At 45.7% G+C, this 16,320-nt stretch overlaps 1 protein-coding gene across 6 annotated transcripts in view; it reads right to left on the reverse strand.

Annotated features, from left to right (window-relative positions):
- Positions 1-16,320, reverse strand: part of GALNT10 (polypeptide N-acetylgalactosaminyltransferase 10) — a 225,326-nt gene that overhangs the window by 77,066 nt on the left and 131,940 nt on the right. For all 6 annotated transcript variants that reach the window (XR_003427703.1, XM_027081475.1, XM_027081472.1 and 3 more), the window contains one exon: positions 13,778-13,944. Coding sequence is in view for 5 of the 6 variants with exons in the window: in XM_027081475.1 (XP_026937276.1) it covers positions 13,778-13,944 (167 nt within the window). In the remaining variant the exon portion in view is untranslated. The remainder of the gene's footprint in view (positions 1-13,777; positions 13,945-16,320) is intronic.

Raw genomic sequence — 16,320 nt, forward strand, 5'->3', positions numbered from 1 at the left:
ATCAAGGCAGAGGGAGACTCCGGTGATGGGTGTGGCGAGGAGAAGTATAATTCAATATGAGGAAACGCTTTCCTAAGAGCTGTCCAGTTAATCATGACACAGCAGGACAGACGTGGAACAGGTGCACAGAGGTAGCTCTCAGAATTACTGACCCGGCCTTACGGGTCACTCCAGCACACATAAGCAGGTGAGTACCCTGAGCTGAAAGAACCCAAATCCGGCTGTCTCGACTTGAGTCTTTCTATTTTTAAGGCCATGAAAGTGGTTAGAAGTGAGCTCATATGGAGAAAGCGCTTTTGGGGGCAAAAATGTTCACTGGTAAGTTTTAAATGTCCCAGGAAAGATCAAAACCCATGTGCTGGAAAGCAGGGCTTTTAAGCCAGGTACCCCCAAATTGGAGATGTTGGTCTACCCCAGAATAGACAGGACAGCAGTGGAGAAGGCAGGGTGCTTCTGACTGAGGACCAGGAAGGGACCCAAGCACATTCTCACATCAAAAAACATTTTATTGGACATTTCAGGAGGAATTTATTCCACGTCTGGTGAATTGAGAGTTATGGGCTTGGTTGGGGCCTCAAACAGGTGATTACGGTAATTTAGAGAGAAAGTGCCAAGCGTTCCAGCTTGAAAACAATAGTGCCTCCTTGTATTGATAGAGGGCTGAATACTCTCCAAAGTGCCTTCCCATCTATTATCTCATCTGGTCCTTACAACAGGCCAGAGATGTAGGTTGTGGCTCTCCTGCGGGGCTGTGAATGAGAGTTTTCCCCTCTCTGGGCTTCAGTTTCCTTATAGTGCTCCCAGGACTGCCTGGATCAGAATCCCCAGAGAGCTGGTTATAATGCAGATTCCCAGCCTCCACCCAGACAACAGAACCTGGACTCAGGCTGGGGTGGAGCCCGGGAATCTGCATGTTAAACATACTTTCCAGGTGATCCTTATGTGCACCAGAATTTGAGAACCCCTGCTCTAATATTTCATAACTCCTCAGCAGTGAGATCCTGTCATATGAAACACACACACTCAGCAACTAACAAAATCCTGAAAAAGTATAAAATTCTGATGAGTGGGGAGAAAACAGTCTAGTGTTGGCTGAGTGCATGTGATCATCCAGATAATAACAGCCTCTCAAGGATGTAATTAGTGTCCTCGAAACTGGAGTATGACTGTTTAATAATTTAAGTGAGGTCACCAGGATTAATGAAGAGCGGTTGAAATTCAATGTGGGACCATAAATCCGCACAGGCCTGTTACAGTGAGGCAATCATTTATGACAAGGCATCCTGAAAAACAGGGGTCTGACTGAGGCTGAAGGCATCTTAACTTAGCTCCTCCGATAAGGGCCATGCAGTTTTGCACTTAAGGTAATCCAGGGTCTACATCCAGAGATATCACCATCCAACTGTATCACAAAGCATTTATTTGTGATATACGGTCTTCTATTCCTATAATCCAGTGTTTTCCGAGTCTGAGCAGCATTTCAACTCTATCAAAGTAATTTGAGATGCCTGTTGAGAATGCAGATTCTTGGGGCCCACCCCAGAACCACCGAATCAGAATCTCTGTGAGTGGGCCCTGGTAAGCTGCAATTTAACAAGCTCCTCAGTTGGTGCTGATAGGGATAAGAGTTAAGAAGCCCTACGTGAACTAAGCTGGAACCGGAGACCGTGTGGGACACACTCCCGGCGTGGACTGCCTGCCTTTGAGGTCACTTTCTCCTTGGCCACCTGACTGGAGGGTCCTCCTCAGGGTTCTTGCCTTCTGTGGAAATCAGCATCCTCCTCTATGTCTTTATGGCACTTTTCAGCTCTTTAGGCTCTTTCACATTTCTAGTTTCATCTAATCCCTGTAACGAGACTCTTGAGGTAGATGGGGTAGCTGAGCGCTCACCGCCCTGTGGACAGTCATGATAACCCCCATCACCACAACAGCGTCACCGGTGAGCACCGTTACTGAATGCCGACCGTTACTGAATGCCGACCGTGGGCTGGGCCCTGCGCTATATCTCTAGTGCATTACCTCACTTAATCTTCACCTGACCCGTGAAAGGGAGGATGGTAGTTATGGCTTGCGGGTTGGGAGTGACGGAAACCCACCCGCAATGAATTTACCCAAGAGGACGGTGTATTGGCTCATGGGAGGGGAAAGGACAGGGGCGGAACTGGCCTGGAGTTAGGTCAGGCTCAGCTGGCATCACAGGCTGGTGCCCTGGATGAATTACCGTGGCCATGGGGTTGGGACAGCACTGGCCAGGCGGGCTGGAGCCTCCTTCATGGCTGGGTGGTATTACTGACCGGCTGTCCCTTCAAGATCACAAGGAATGAGTGGTAGGTGAGGAGCAGTCCACCAAACTGACTATGCCACCCTGTCTTCCTTCAGCTGGAAAGGGTGGGAGATGGGGGCGATAGGGTTCTGCGTCTACGACAAAGAATGCTGAGAGTCAACTCTGCTCGGGTGGAAGGTCTATTTACAGGTCATCTTCATTCACTCATGAGTTAAAAGTACTGATTGCTTCTTCTGTCATAAGGAAGCAGAAACATGTTTTCTGGGAAAGGTCAGGGCTGGTCTTTCCTCCTGCCTGGTTAAAACAGATCTGCTGGCTGCTGTGGAGGTTTCCGGGAAGGTAATTGTTAGTTTGAGCTTTCCGTTAACGGAGACTGGAGTGCAGTTATTATTTAGAATATTCCAGACCATATATTCTGACAGCACACAGAAAAGAAAAATTAAAAGTTTCTGAGAAGACTGGGCAGAAAACAGCCTTATAATTCCACCTGTTTTCACCCTCACTACATATTATTAGCAATGCCCAATAAATCCCATTCATTAATTGGCACAGTAGATGGTGGGAGTTATTGGTTATTTTGAGATTCCCGGTTGCTCATAAACAATGTGGGCATGTCTGAAGAGGTCTGCATTCATGAAGCTAACAAATAAATATATATATTTTTATCATTCTGGGAGGAATGAGTAGTTTGGTCTTTCAGGAGAAGGACCTGAGTGTATACGAGGATCCCAAAGGTTGAAAAAGGCAGTCTGCATCTGTTAATACATTACGGGACCCAACGTCCCTAAATAGTACAAGAGGAAAGAGTGTTACTATGGTCTTCACATGCCTGTTTCTTTGTTCTGTACAATGATGCAAGAATTACATTTTCATGAGATTTTTCTATTTCAGATAGGAAAGCAGGAGAATAAAAAGAGAGAAAAGAGAAATGAAAACTTCAAGGCCCACGAACACTATATTGATTAACAGGGCTTCTCCTTTTAACTTTTTCAATGAATAAGAGATGTATAAATGTCTGGATCTGGCCTTCCTGATCTTCAGAACTGTCAAGCATTGCCTGTTTTTGGCTATGAAAACTGGTAACATTTTAAGCCTCCGGTGTTTACAGATCTGAAGGTGCCTCTGGATTCAAATCAAACCAAAATTGGCTCTGGAGCTGTGGCTGCCTGATAAAGACGTGACTGAACCTTTCCGGGACTGGAAGTTTTGCAAGGAAATTGGGAAGAATTCCTGAAGTATTGATATCTTTTGCCAATGAGTCATTTCACAGCTGCCCATGGGTCTGGTGTTGGTTAGTAGGTTAGAGCTGATGCCTACTTTTTGGCCAATGTGCATCGTTAACCTGCTAGAACCAATATTATTTAGAGGAGCTGGCTAATATTTATGTAACCAAGCAGGACCCTATGGGGCCTTCCCAGGACAGACCCCCTGACACACCCCCATGTCCTTCACCTGCCTCTTCTTTGTAGAAAAGCTTTAGTCTCCCAGGCCCCCCACCTGAGTCTCAAAAGGCTGGCTCAGGAGTTAATGATTACAAAATGTGAAGATGTAGAAACTAACAATACTTGTTGGTCTGGGAAACTGGTAACAATTGAGACTATAAATCAGCCCCAGAGTCACTGAACTCCCAGGTCCCTGAAAGATACAGATAAAGGCCTGACACACATTCCTAAGTTGTTTTCACAGGAAGCAGACCTCCACCAGAAAACTGCTGACCACAAGCACAGAGACCTCAGACCGGGTGAAAGCAGAACAGGGGTGACGCTTGAAGCTTCATCTTGATGCCAACCCATCCAAGAATTGTGTATGAGCTGATCGGGCACCCTGCAGTCCCCTCCTTCACACTGCCTTCAAAATCTTTATCTCCTAACCGGCAAGTTGGAGATGGTCTTAGGACATTAGTCCACCATCTTCCCAGGTTGCTGGCCCCTGAATAAAGAGACTTTTCATTTCCTGCCAACACTTGTCTCCTGAGTATTGGCCTTTTGAGCGGCAAGCAGCTGAACTTGAGCTGGGTACCAGCCCTGTCCAGTTACACTGATTGTGAAGGAAAACAGCAGAACATACTTCCTTAGACGTATGGATGTATATCAGATGTCATGACTGAGTATTTCCTATCTTTACCTAGCAGTTTTGTTGTTGTTTTTACCTAAAAGTTGTTTTATTTAGGGGGTGGGATATGGAGAGGAGGTGAATTCCTTGTACTTGGGTTTGAATTTTCTACTAAATGTGAATTTTCCCATTAGGCAAATGTTGGCTAAGAGGCTCCCAATAAAACTAAGTATAATATGTTTAAATTGCTTACAATGGTGTCTGGCACATGGTAGTGCTATCTAGGTGTTACACAGCATTATTATTATTGCTATTACTGCTTCTTCCCCTCTATGAGGCAGACAAAACCAGCTCCTTCAGCTCCCCACTTACTGAGCTAAAAGAAGGATGGGAACAGGACTTGGATGGTTTGCACTCGATCAAGTGAGATACTAAGGGACCTCCTTCTTTTATTTCAGCCTCAAATCTCATTTCCCTCTACGGCCTGAGTAAATAGCAATTCACGTCAGACCTAAGCTGGCAGAAAGGCCCAGGAGCTTTCTGAAGAAAGACTGTGACAGAAGGGGGGCAGCTCTGTGGCCCTCTCCCTGGGGACCTTATTCCAAGGACCTCCAGTCACCTGCTTCATTGGGTTTTGCTTCCCCCCATTTAGTTTTTAAGGGAACACTAAAACAGTAGAAAAGGTTAGACTTTAATCCTCACAAGAAAATCAGGAGAGTATCAGCAATTTAGCAGAGTTTTGCTGCACCAAGTTTTTAAAATACAGAAGGCTCGCCTACTGTATAGAAGCATCACCTTTCTGAGAATATAATGCAGCTATTTTCCACTACAGAAACGATTCCTTCCCAAGCATCAGAGCTTTTGATGCTTCAGATGCAATCTGAGCGATTTATTTGATTTTTTTTTTTTTTTTGCTATCCCAGTAAATCATTTATATAGTGCTTGATTCACAAAATCCTGGGTTTTTTTTTTTTTAAGATGCACAAAATATACCATAAGCATATCGACTCTTGCATGCTGTGTTCTTGCCAGATAGCCACCAAAAAGGTTTATAGATTTCCCCCATTATAAACTCATTGATATTCTGTAACAGCTTTAATCTTCTTAGCAGTTCTGTCCTTTGGAGTCTGAGGGGAGAAGCATTCAGGATGTTATATGAAAGGAGAAGAGAATCAAGAAACCTGTGGATTTTCTTAGTGGTAAGACACCCTAGAGACTGGGCTGATACATAGGAAGTGTGATTCTTAAGGTTACGGAACCCATCATGGGGAAGATGGATCCCTCCCATCAAATGGGGTGACTCACCAGGAGGAGACTCCTCTAGGGCAGGTAAGCACTTTAGGACACCCCCCATCGATCTCTCAGAGCCTCAGTTTTGTCATCTGTAAGGTGGAACTGTTTCCCCTGCCTTCACAGTTCCAAAGAAGGAACAATATTTCATTTCTGGGGTGGCCAGGAGAGGGGACACAGGGCAGGCCAAAGTATGAATGCTCATGCTGCCCACACGGCCTGCTAATTTGTGCTTTCCCTGCTATGGTGAACTCACCGGTACAGGCTCTGCCCTGCCAGGGAGGCCCACAGCTCCTCGCTGCTCAGCCTGTTCCTGCATCAGTCAGTCCAGGAGCAAAGTGGTAGGGACAGATCCGTGTTGTGCTCTCTGGATCAGCCTCTCCAACAATACACCTAATATTCTGGAGTCATGTGAATCCTGTCTCTATCTCACAATTGACTCAGAGGAGGAGAGATGTGATAGTCATTTTATAATGACAAGGGGGAAGTGACTGTAGAAAACTTAGTGGAAGAGACCTGGATACAAAGTTAAATATAACTGGATGTCCACTACACAAAGCGTAATGTAAAGGGTCTAAATGTAGATTCACGTTATGGATTATTGTCCAGCTAGTAAATAACAGATGAGTTAGCACTATACCTACTGACCTGAGGGATGTCTGTGATACATTAACAGGGAAAAAAAAGAAGAGCAATATATACAGTATGATCCCATTAAAAGGGGAGAAAAAAACATGTAAAGATTAGGGGCAAAAGTTCTAGAATCAGAATGCATGGTTTTGAATCAAAGTTCTGCCTCGTTGTTCTAAGTAGACTGGCCATTTACTTAACCCCTCTGTATCTCAGTTTCCTCATCTGTAAAATGGGGATAAAATATTACCTTTATTAAGTAGAAAAAGGAGGTTTGAGATCATTGAGTCCAGTGGTTTTCATACTGGGAATGACAGAAGCCACAACAGTGCTGAGGTGACGAATGGGTAAATGCACTGAGCACAAATGCTCAGGAAGTATTAGCTCTTGTTACTACACGTTAGTGTTATGAGGCAGAGTGGTCTAGAAGGACACACACCAGACTGTTGACATGAGTTACTTCAGTTGGCCTGCAACTAGAGGGGGATTGGGAGGGTATGAAAGAGAAAATGGAAATGAACAGACACTGGGAACCAAAGAACATGTTCAGATGGCAGATTAGATGCTCAACAGCAAATGTCACAGGGAAGTGCAAATCCAAACAACAATGAGAAACCACTACACACCTATTTCAAGGGCAAAAATCCAAAACGCTGACACCACCAAATGCTGACAAGGATGTGGCGCAACAGGAACTCTCATTCATTGCTGGTGGGAATGCACAATGGCATAGTCACTTTGGAAGACAGTTTAGCAGTTTCTTGCACAAGTAAACATACTCTTATCATATGATCCAGCAACTGCCACCTTCCTTGGTATTTACCTAAGTGAGCTGAAGACTTATGTCCACACAAACACCTGTACGTTGATGTTTAGAGCAGCTTTATTCATAATTGCCCAAACTTGGAAGCTACCAGGATGCCCTTCAGTAGGTGAATGGATAAATAAATGGTGGTGCATTCAGACGATGGAATAGTATTCAGCACTCAAAAGAAATGAGCTACAAGTTATAAAAAGACATGGTGGAACATTAAATGCATATTACTAAGTGAAAGAAGCTGATCTGAAAAGACTGCATGCTGTCTGATTCCAATTTTATTTGACATTCTAGAAAAGGCAAAACTACTGAGACAGTAAAAAGGTTAGCGGGTGCCAGGGGTTAGCAGGGAGGGAGAGATGCATAGGCAGAGCACAGAGGATTCTTAGGGCAGTAAACTACTCCATATGATGCTATAATGGTAGACACATGTCATTATACATTTGTCCAAACCCACAGAATATATAACACCAAGAGTGCACCTTAATATAAACTATGGATTTTGGGAGATAATGATGGGTTACTGTAGGTTCATCCATTGTAACAAATGTACCCCTCTGATGCAGGTGCAGGACACTGATGAGGGAGTGGGTGTGGGAGGATACGTGCAAGGGGTGGAGGGGTGGATGGGAACTCTCTGTGCTTTCAGCTTAATTTTGCTGTGAACCTGAAACTGCTCTAAAAAATAAGGCCTATTAAAAAAAAAAAACCACACTGGGAAAGGGGAGAACCCTAAATGTTAACCGTAATTGCCTCCAGGTGATGAGGTTATGGATGGCTCTTTCTGCGCCTTCCACATTTCCATCTTGACTCCTAGCCTGTGCTCATGACGTTCCCTCTGCCTGGAACATTCTTCTCCCTTCCCTACCCCAAGGAGAAGTATCTGCTTATCCTTAGGATCGAGTTCAGCTGCAATTTTTTCTGGAAAGTCTTCCCTGATCTTCTCCGTGCTTGACAGCACCTGGACCTCCACCAAGGGGCACATACTCCATGGTCTTATGATTGCCCCTTACCTTGTATGTCTGCCCTGCTAGATGTGAGCCTTAGAAGAGAAGTCTATTTTATTCCCGTTGTAGCCCCAGCACCTGCTGCAGCGACGGGCACAGAGTCATTTCATGAATATGAATGAAATCAGGACAAATGTAGAGAAAAACAAAATCAGCAGCACAAAACTCAAGGTGAAGAGAACCCAAACAATATGGTGAAAGTGGGGAATGGCCAACCCAACAGTTGTGGTGGTCCTGGAAGCAAACTAAGGCTTCGAGAGAGATGACAAGAAACGAGGAATAGATGCTGATGGGCTCGTGTCAAGAGTGGTACGTTGCAATGCAAATCAGGCCAGGGCAAACGGATCTCCTTGACGTGTCTCCAGGACTGGCATGGTGTGACAGTGCAGGTCAGAGTTAATAAGCCCAATCATAGAAGGAAGAGCTGGGACCTTGGTCTCAATGGTGAGAGCCTCTACCATGTGTACTAATGGGCCCTGCAATGTCCATACTCCCTCCAGCACCAATCACTGCCAACAATCTGTTGATAGCTCCACAAACGCTTGCTTGCTTAAGAACCTCCTTTCAGGGAACCCTTCCATGTGTATGTTTTTGTTTGTTTGCTGATGGGGAGCTGCGCTGGGGGAAATGATGTCAGTGAGATCATATCATAGCCTTTCGTTTCTGCACCTCATCATTCCGGGCGGCCCACAGTTCATCCAAAGACAATAATCCCATCCAGGTCTACATATCCTATTATTTTTGGAAAACCAATATTGTTTGGAAATGGGGAGGGGAAGGAGAATAGAAAGAAACGAATGAACAAAGACCCCTCTTGATTTTCCTAATAAAGATCTCCTATCTGGGCAGTGTAATCTGGAGGCAGGTCTGCCACCCTACACGCTCACCTTTCTCCCACTAGTGCAAAAACACCTCTATGTCCTCCTCATCCTCAAGCCAAGCCCCCACATTTGAAGAGCTTTTGGAGGCCCCTGGAAAACTCCGCAGTGCTCTATTTGCAAGCAGGGCCAGGATTATTCCGGGGCCAACGTTTGCCTTCACTCTAGTCCCCAGTGCTGCCTGCACAAAGCTCTGGATCTAATTTCAAGAATTCATCTGCTCCAATTTTGTCTCCTACCCGAGGTCTCGACCCTCAGCCAAATTAAAATTAGTTGCCCTGAGGATCCTAGAAGAGGCTCATTTCAGAGCAAAATGCCTTCTTCCAGGCAGCGCCAATCAAGCCTGTAGTTAGCATCTATGAATTTCAACTCTGAGAACTGCCTCTGCTCACGTGGCCCAGAGGAATCCGTCTTTCACGGTGGCCCATATTTGCCATACTTGAGACAGGCCTCTCTAGAATTCTGAAGTTGTTTCTCTCAAATCTCATTTTTAAAACAATCACTGCTAAGTTTTTCTTCCAAAGCTGCCTTGAGAATTTCTTCTTGAAACAAGAAGAATGATTGCTTTTCTGAAGAATGCAGGTTGCAAAATCTGACAGCTAATGTGCAGGCAGGACTGAGGGGCAAGAGGTAAGAGTTCTCCTCTGCATTCCATGCCCGATTCACTGAGAAAAAAGGGCAACAGTCAGGGGCCTCAGTTCTCATTCCTGTCTGTGAAATGGGACAGTATTCATTCTCTTCTCTATCTTATTAGGGTTTGGGGACGGTACTGCATTGGGTTAATGTTTTTGCTCTCTGGAGAAACAGCTGTTACTTGGTGAATGTCATTCTTATATAATTTACCTTTTCTTTCTCAAGACTGTTACAGTCTTTTTTTACTGGGGGAGGGGGAATCACGTTATTTTCATCACTGAGTACAACACTGAGGAAATTGGGATATTGGAGCATAAACCATTGTGGTCCAGGATTGGTTGTGTTTGATAATGAGCTCTCTTTAGCAAGAAGTTTGCTCTTTAGTACAATGGAAAATGATGTATTGAGAAGCATCCTGGGGGGTAGAAAACAGTAATGTGCTTCTGCAGATGATTCACATTAACAGCTAAGACGAGGGGACAGGCTGTACTGGGAGCGCAGAGAGGGAATTCTTGTCTCTTCTCTGCAACCAGCTGGCCATGTGCTCTTAGTTAAGCTTGTCCACTGCTCCAGGACTCAGGTTTCCCATCTGTACAATGAGTAGGCTGTTACATCTGCAATTTTCACACATTTTTAAGCAGTGGAGTTCCTCTTAGTGAACAATTTTCCAGAAACCAAATATAGACCATGCCAGGAGAGGTATGTGAACCCCACCTGCACCTGTGAGGTTCTTCACAGCCCTCACAGTGCTCTCTGACGCATTCCTGGGACCCCTACTGCTCAGAGGCACATGTTCAAAGCCAGTAGCCTTGGATGACCTTGAAACTCTTTTCTAACCCAACAAGTAGAGCTGCTGTTTCTAATCTGGATGATGCCGGGTTCACTCTCCCTCTGGAGCACTAATGCCTTGTGATGCTCAGAGATGGGTCCTGCCAAGTGTTATGGGTCTGCCCCATGCTTCAGAAAACAGGCGACAGGGACCTGAACCTGAAACCCAAAGACGTGGGCCAGCGCCGGTCACCAAAGGAACCTCTGTGTCTTCCACAGCCACATCTATCTCGCTGACTGAAGACGACCCTGTTGCGAGTGATGGTTTTCCCCGTGTGTGGATATAGCTGTAGCTGCCATATATTTTCCCTTCTTCTCTGCCCCCCCTCATTCATTCATTCACTAATTCACAAACATTTATTAACCACAAATGGTCTAATGAGGAAGCCTGATAATGAACAGGTCAGCAAACAGCCCTGTGACCCTACGTGGAGAAGGGAGCACAGCGGCAGGGGCGGGGGACCGAAGTGAAGATGAAGAGCAGCCCGGCGCTTCCAGGATGTCCTGGCCGAGGGAAGAACACGAGAAGACCCCAAGGCCGGATGGAGCCTGGCGTGCTCCAGAACAGAAGGCCCTGCGGCGGCTGGTACACGAAGAAGGGGAGCAAAGTGCAGAGGGCAATCCGCACGGCTGCGGCTCTCAAGAACCTGCGGGAAGGCTCGGGCGCTCACCCCGAGCAGCAGGGGCTGTGTCTGCGCAGCACGGTAAACGGACGTCAGTTAATGACTTGAGCAATGTGCTCATTTATATTCATTTTCACCACCTGGCTGAGAGCCCATGGCCTGGGGGTGGCGGGCCGAAACTGGGGGAAGGATGAGGTTGGGAGAGGAGGAGGGGTAAAGGACGAAAGGCAGGAAAGGCAATGGTAGAGCAGGGGTCTGGGGCTCTGAGTCCACGGGTCTGGGTCTTCTGCTCACTGGCTGTGTGAGTCTGGGCCAGTCACCTGACCCCAACTCCTCGTCGGAGACGCAGAGACCCCAGGGCCTCCCTCAGAGGCTGTCGTCAAGAATAAATGAGATAATGTATGGGCCTGGCACATAGAAATGGTCCCCGGAATGGTGAATGGATGGGGAGACAGTTTAGGCGGAAGGTGGGGCAATAGCACATTTTTTTAGTGCTTTACAATTTGCAAAGCCCTTTCACCCACGGAAAGAGGGAGACCATACCTCCGTGTCTGTACATTTATCCCTGACACCCCCTCCAACAAACTAGCCGTAAATAATGTTAATAGGAATAATGATAATACCAAGCTTAAATGTTTATTTCTAATGTTCACTTTGTGCATTGTACTGTCCTAACTATTTGACATGTATTAACCCACTTAATAGTCATATTAAGAGGTAGATTCCCTTTTACAGATGAGGGAACTGAAGCACAGAGAGATTAAGTGACTGGGTCAAGGTCACAGAGCTAATAAGTGACAGGGCCAGGATCAAAGAGGTAACTATTGCTAAAGAATGGTGCTACAGACACAAGGAGACACACCCACAGGTGACTTCACAGACCTCACTTCAGGGACACAAATAAATCTCATATAATGGATGCTATTGTAACCATGGCGGAAGTACTAAGGGAACAGAGGAAACGAGCTCTGATCATTTAGTTGTCAAACATGTATTAAGCACGTACTATATGCCTAAGGAGTTGAAGATATGTAGTGAACAAGACTGATGGGGTGGTCCCAGCTCTCAGAATGTGGAATCTGGTAGAGGAAACATACGACAGGCCAATTGTGTGTTTACACACACAATGCTCACATGTTACACTTATTTATATTTTAATACTGATGTGGTAAGAGCAAAGAAGGAAAAGTAAAGGGTCCCATGACAATGAGTGTATGTCAAGAGTTAGGGGAGAGGGCTTCCCTGGTGGTGCAGTGGTTAAGAATCCGCCTGCCAATGCAGGGGACACGGGTTCGAGCCCTGTTCCAGGAAGGTCCCACATGCCGCGGAGCAACTAAGCCCGTGCACCACAACTACTGAGCCTGCGCTCTACAGCCTGCGAGCCACAGTTACTGAAGCCCGGGCACCCAGAGCCCGTGCTCCATAACAAGAGAAGCCACTGCAATGAGAAGCCCGCACACGGCAACGAAGAGTAGCCCCCGCTCACTGCAACTAGAGAAAGCCTGCGCGCAGTGACGAAGACCCAATGCAGCCAAAAATAAATAAATAAAATAATTAAAAAAAAAAGAGTTACGGGGAGAATTAGAGACGGTAGGAACTGAGTTCAAAATGTGTGTGCATGTATGTGTGTGTACACACACCCCCCGCCGCGTAAGTGGGGTGTAGTACTAAAACGGGGCAGCAAGCAGCTCAGCTTCGATTGTTCTGGAGTGTACTTAGATTCCCTCTCTTCACTACTTATTAGTGCCTCTACAGGAAAGTGAGAGAGGAAACGGCTTCTCTTGATTTTCCTGCAAGTGGTGAAAGCTCTGATACAAAGAATAAGCTCGAGACCATTGGCTGGAGGCCAAATTCTTCTTGGATTTCATTTGTGGCTCCACCTCTGTGTCTCTTAAACCCATGGGTAAGGCCCATAGCGAAGAGGCTCTGCAGTGTGGTCTAGTGGTTAAGATCATGTGCGTGGGGTCAGACAGATGTGACTTGGTCACCACATCACCATCTAAGAGCTGTGTGACCAAGACCAAGTCACTTAACCTCTCTGAGCCTCAGTTTCTGCATCTGTAAAGTGGTGTGGCAGATACTGTAGGTGGGCTGTCCTGATACCTTCTCTAATCCACTTCTTTTCCTATTTCTACTAAAGAGGCCAAAAATCAGAACACTCACGTTCCCAGCCACCCTTGCAGATATGGATGCCCAAATGTCAGAGTTCTGGCCAAAAGTCTCTGAGGAGACTTTCCTGAATAAGAAGGCAAAGTCTTCCAAGGAAGAGGCTTTGTTCTCTTTGCCCTTCCTCCTTCTTCCTGCCTGGAAGGTAGAATTCCCAGAGGTACAGCAGCCATTTTGTAACCACGAGGATGAGGAAGTGGGAAAAGAGAAGAAGTCTGGTTCTCCAATGGTAGACTCGAGCAGCTGTACCAATCCTGGATCTCATTATCAAATGAATGAATAAATGAATAAACCCCTTACTTGTCTGAGCTATTATTTAAAGTTCTCTATTATTTGCAGTTTAATGCACTTCTACGTTGATACAAATGGGATAAAAACAGAACCTATTTCATGGGTCGTTGTGAGGACTAAGTAAGATAACTTGTGTTCAGTGCCAGGTTCATGGCCTCAAGTATCAGTACATGGTGGTCCACATGCTGGCGCTGCTGAAGATGGGAAAACCTACCACCCCTTTAGCAAGTCACTGAACGGAGTATGGAGGGTGGGAAGCTGGGTGAAATGGGCCCTACCTCGGTCACTGAAGTCATCCACCAGGACAATCTCGGCAATCAGCTCCGGGGGCGAGCGGTTCAGCACGCTGTGAACGGTGCGGAGGAGGGAGGACCAGCCCTCGTTGTGGAAGGGGATGATGATGCTGGTGTTGGGGAGCGTCTCCAGGTAGCGTTTGCTGTTGCAGCTGGAGGGAGACACGGGGGGACAGGGAGAGGACAGGTTCAGCTCTCATGCTACCAGGAGAACTCATGCACATGGTTCAGTTAACTGCAATTCCTACTTCCTCTCCAGGCTTCAGGAAATGAGTGAAAGCTGGGGACATCACGGTCACTTCACAACTTTCTTCTACTTGGCATCCCAAAGTCCTGCCTCTAATCCCTGCACACAGAGTGCACAGGGATATACACACACACACGTGACCCCCCCACCCAGCTTTGTACACGAGCAGTTACAGAACAACAACCCCCAACAGTGACAGAGCAGCACGGGGGTTTGGTGCTTTACATGCACTAACTTGTTTATGCCTCAATTGTGATAGGCACATGGTTGTCCATCCTCATGATTCCATGCAGAAGATAGCCCTTCGGTAACACTCTTGTCTCCCTCCCCACCCCTTGCACATTCCTCGCTATGGAGGAGAAACCATGTGTCCTTAAACCTGGAAGAATAAACTGGGCTTCACTGGCTTGGCCCCTCTTCTCTCCCTCCCTGGGCTATGTGGGCAGAGGGCACATTTTCTCCTTTGCTTTCCACCAGCCCCATGGTAAGCTTGGGGGCAGAAGGCCCTGTTCCTGTGGGCCTTTAATATCATGGTAATACCCCAGAGAATTAACATAGTTACTTAGTATCAGCAAATATTTAGTTGGTGTTCAAACTTCCCTGATGTTTTTGTGTCTGGTTTGTTTAAATCTGCATCAAGACAAGGCCCACATTACTGCTTTTAGCTGATGCATCTCCTAGGTCTCTTTTCCCCTTACCATTTGTTTAAGAAACTGGGTCGTTTGTTCTATAGTATTTCCCACAGTCTGCATTTTGCCTCCTGCGTTGATGTGGTGTCCCTCAACATGTTCCTCTGTTTGCCCCACTTTGCCTCCTGTAAACTGGTAGTTAGATCTAGAGGCTTGACCTAATTCGATGAGGCATTCTGGCAACCTCTTCATAGGTGCCGGTGTGAGCATTCCTTGGGAAACACATAATGTCCAGTTGTCTTTCCTTTTGTGATGTTGGTGGCCAAAGATGATTTGCATCTATATCCTTTATTTCATCAGGGGTTTGCAAAATGGTGATTTCTAATTCTATCATTCTTTCTTTCCTAGCTGGAATACTTCCATGGAGAAAAACTTTACCATGTCAACTATTTGGCTACACTGAAGTATAGGAAAGATAGGCTAGGTTCTTGATTCTTAATTTACCGATTTTCAGAAGGACCTGGTTCCCTAGCATCCTCCAAATATGGCCAATTATTTGTTTTCATTATGAACTCATAAATTTTAACATAATTAATATGTTTCAATTCAACGCTAGTATTATTCTTCTTGGTTTCCAAATAAGCCTTTTTTTTTTTTTGGTGGTACACGGGCCTCTCACTGCCGTGGCCTCTCCCACTGCGGAGCACAGGCTCCGGACGCGCAGGCTCAGCGGCCATGGCTCACAGGCCCAGCCGCTCCGCAGCATGTGGGATCCTCCCGGACCGGGGCACGAACCCGTGTCCCCTGCATCGGCAGGCGGACTCTCAACCACTACGCCACCAGGGAAGCCCCAAATAAGCCTATTTTTAGCCCAAGGCTGTCTTCTCAAGTTGGCTCCTAGTCCTTTGCACATGGTCAGAGTACTGACAGCTTCTTTGTTTTCTGACAAAAGGTATCAAAAGATTCTCCAGGCTCAACTTGTATGTTTCCTGCTCTAACCTGGAATCAACCATTCTGCCAAGGAATCCTGGCTCTTTAATATTATCAATATAACCATTTAGATGCTGCAATATGGGCACTAAGTGCATTCATTACTATTATGTTGGTTATGGCTTCTATGCCTTTACGGTGGTCAGCAATACAAATATATTTTAATAGATATGAGTTTATGCTAAAATTTCATATATATACAATTTCATAAACATAAAATTACAGAGCTTTACTAAACCTTAATTTTATATTGTATCTCTTTTTTATTGAGATATAATTCACATACCATAAAATTCAACATAAAATTCACCCTTTTAAAGTGTATAACTCAGTCATTTTTAATATATCCACAAAGTTGTACAACCATCACCACTATCTAATTCCAGAACATTTTCATCACCCCCCAAAAGAAACTTTATATCTATTAGCAGTCACTACCCATTATCCATTGCCCCCAGTCCCTACCCATTATCCACTGCCCTCAGTCCCTGGAAATCACTAATTTGTTTTCTGTTCCCATGGATTTTCCTATCCTAGACATTTTATACAAATGGAATCATATAACATGTGGCCTTTGTGTCTGGGTTCTTTCACTTAAGCATAATATTTTCAAGGTTCATTCATGTTGTAGCATGCATCCGTACCTCATCCCTTTTCATGGC

Source organism: Aethalodelphis obliquidens, unplaced genomic scaffold (assembly GCF_003676395.1).
Source record: "Aethalodelphis obliquidens isolate GAN/ISIS:26980383/991018 unplaced genomic scaffold, ASM367639v1 scaffold45, whole genome shotgun sequence".
In the NCBI taxonomy this organism is placed as follows: domain Eukaryota; kingdom Metazoa; phylum Chordata; class Mammalia; order Artiodactyla; family Delphinidae; genus Aethalodelphis; species Aethalodelphis obliquidens.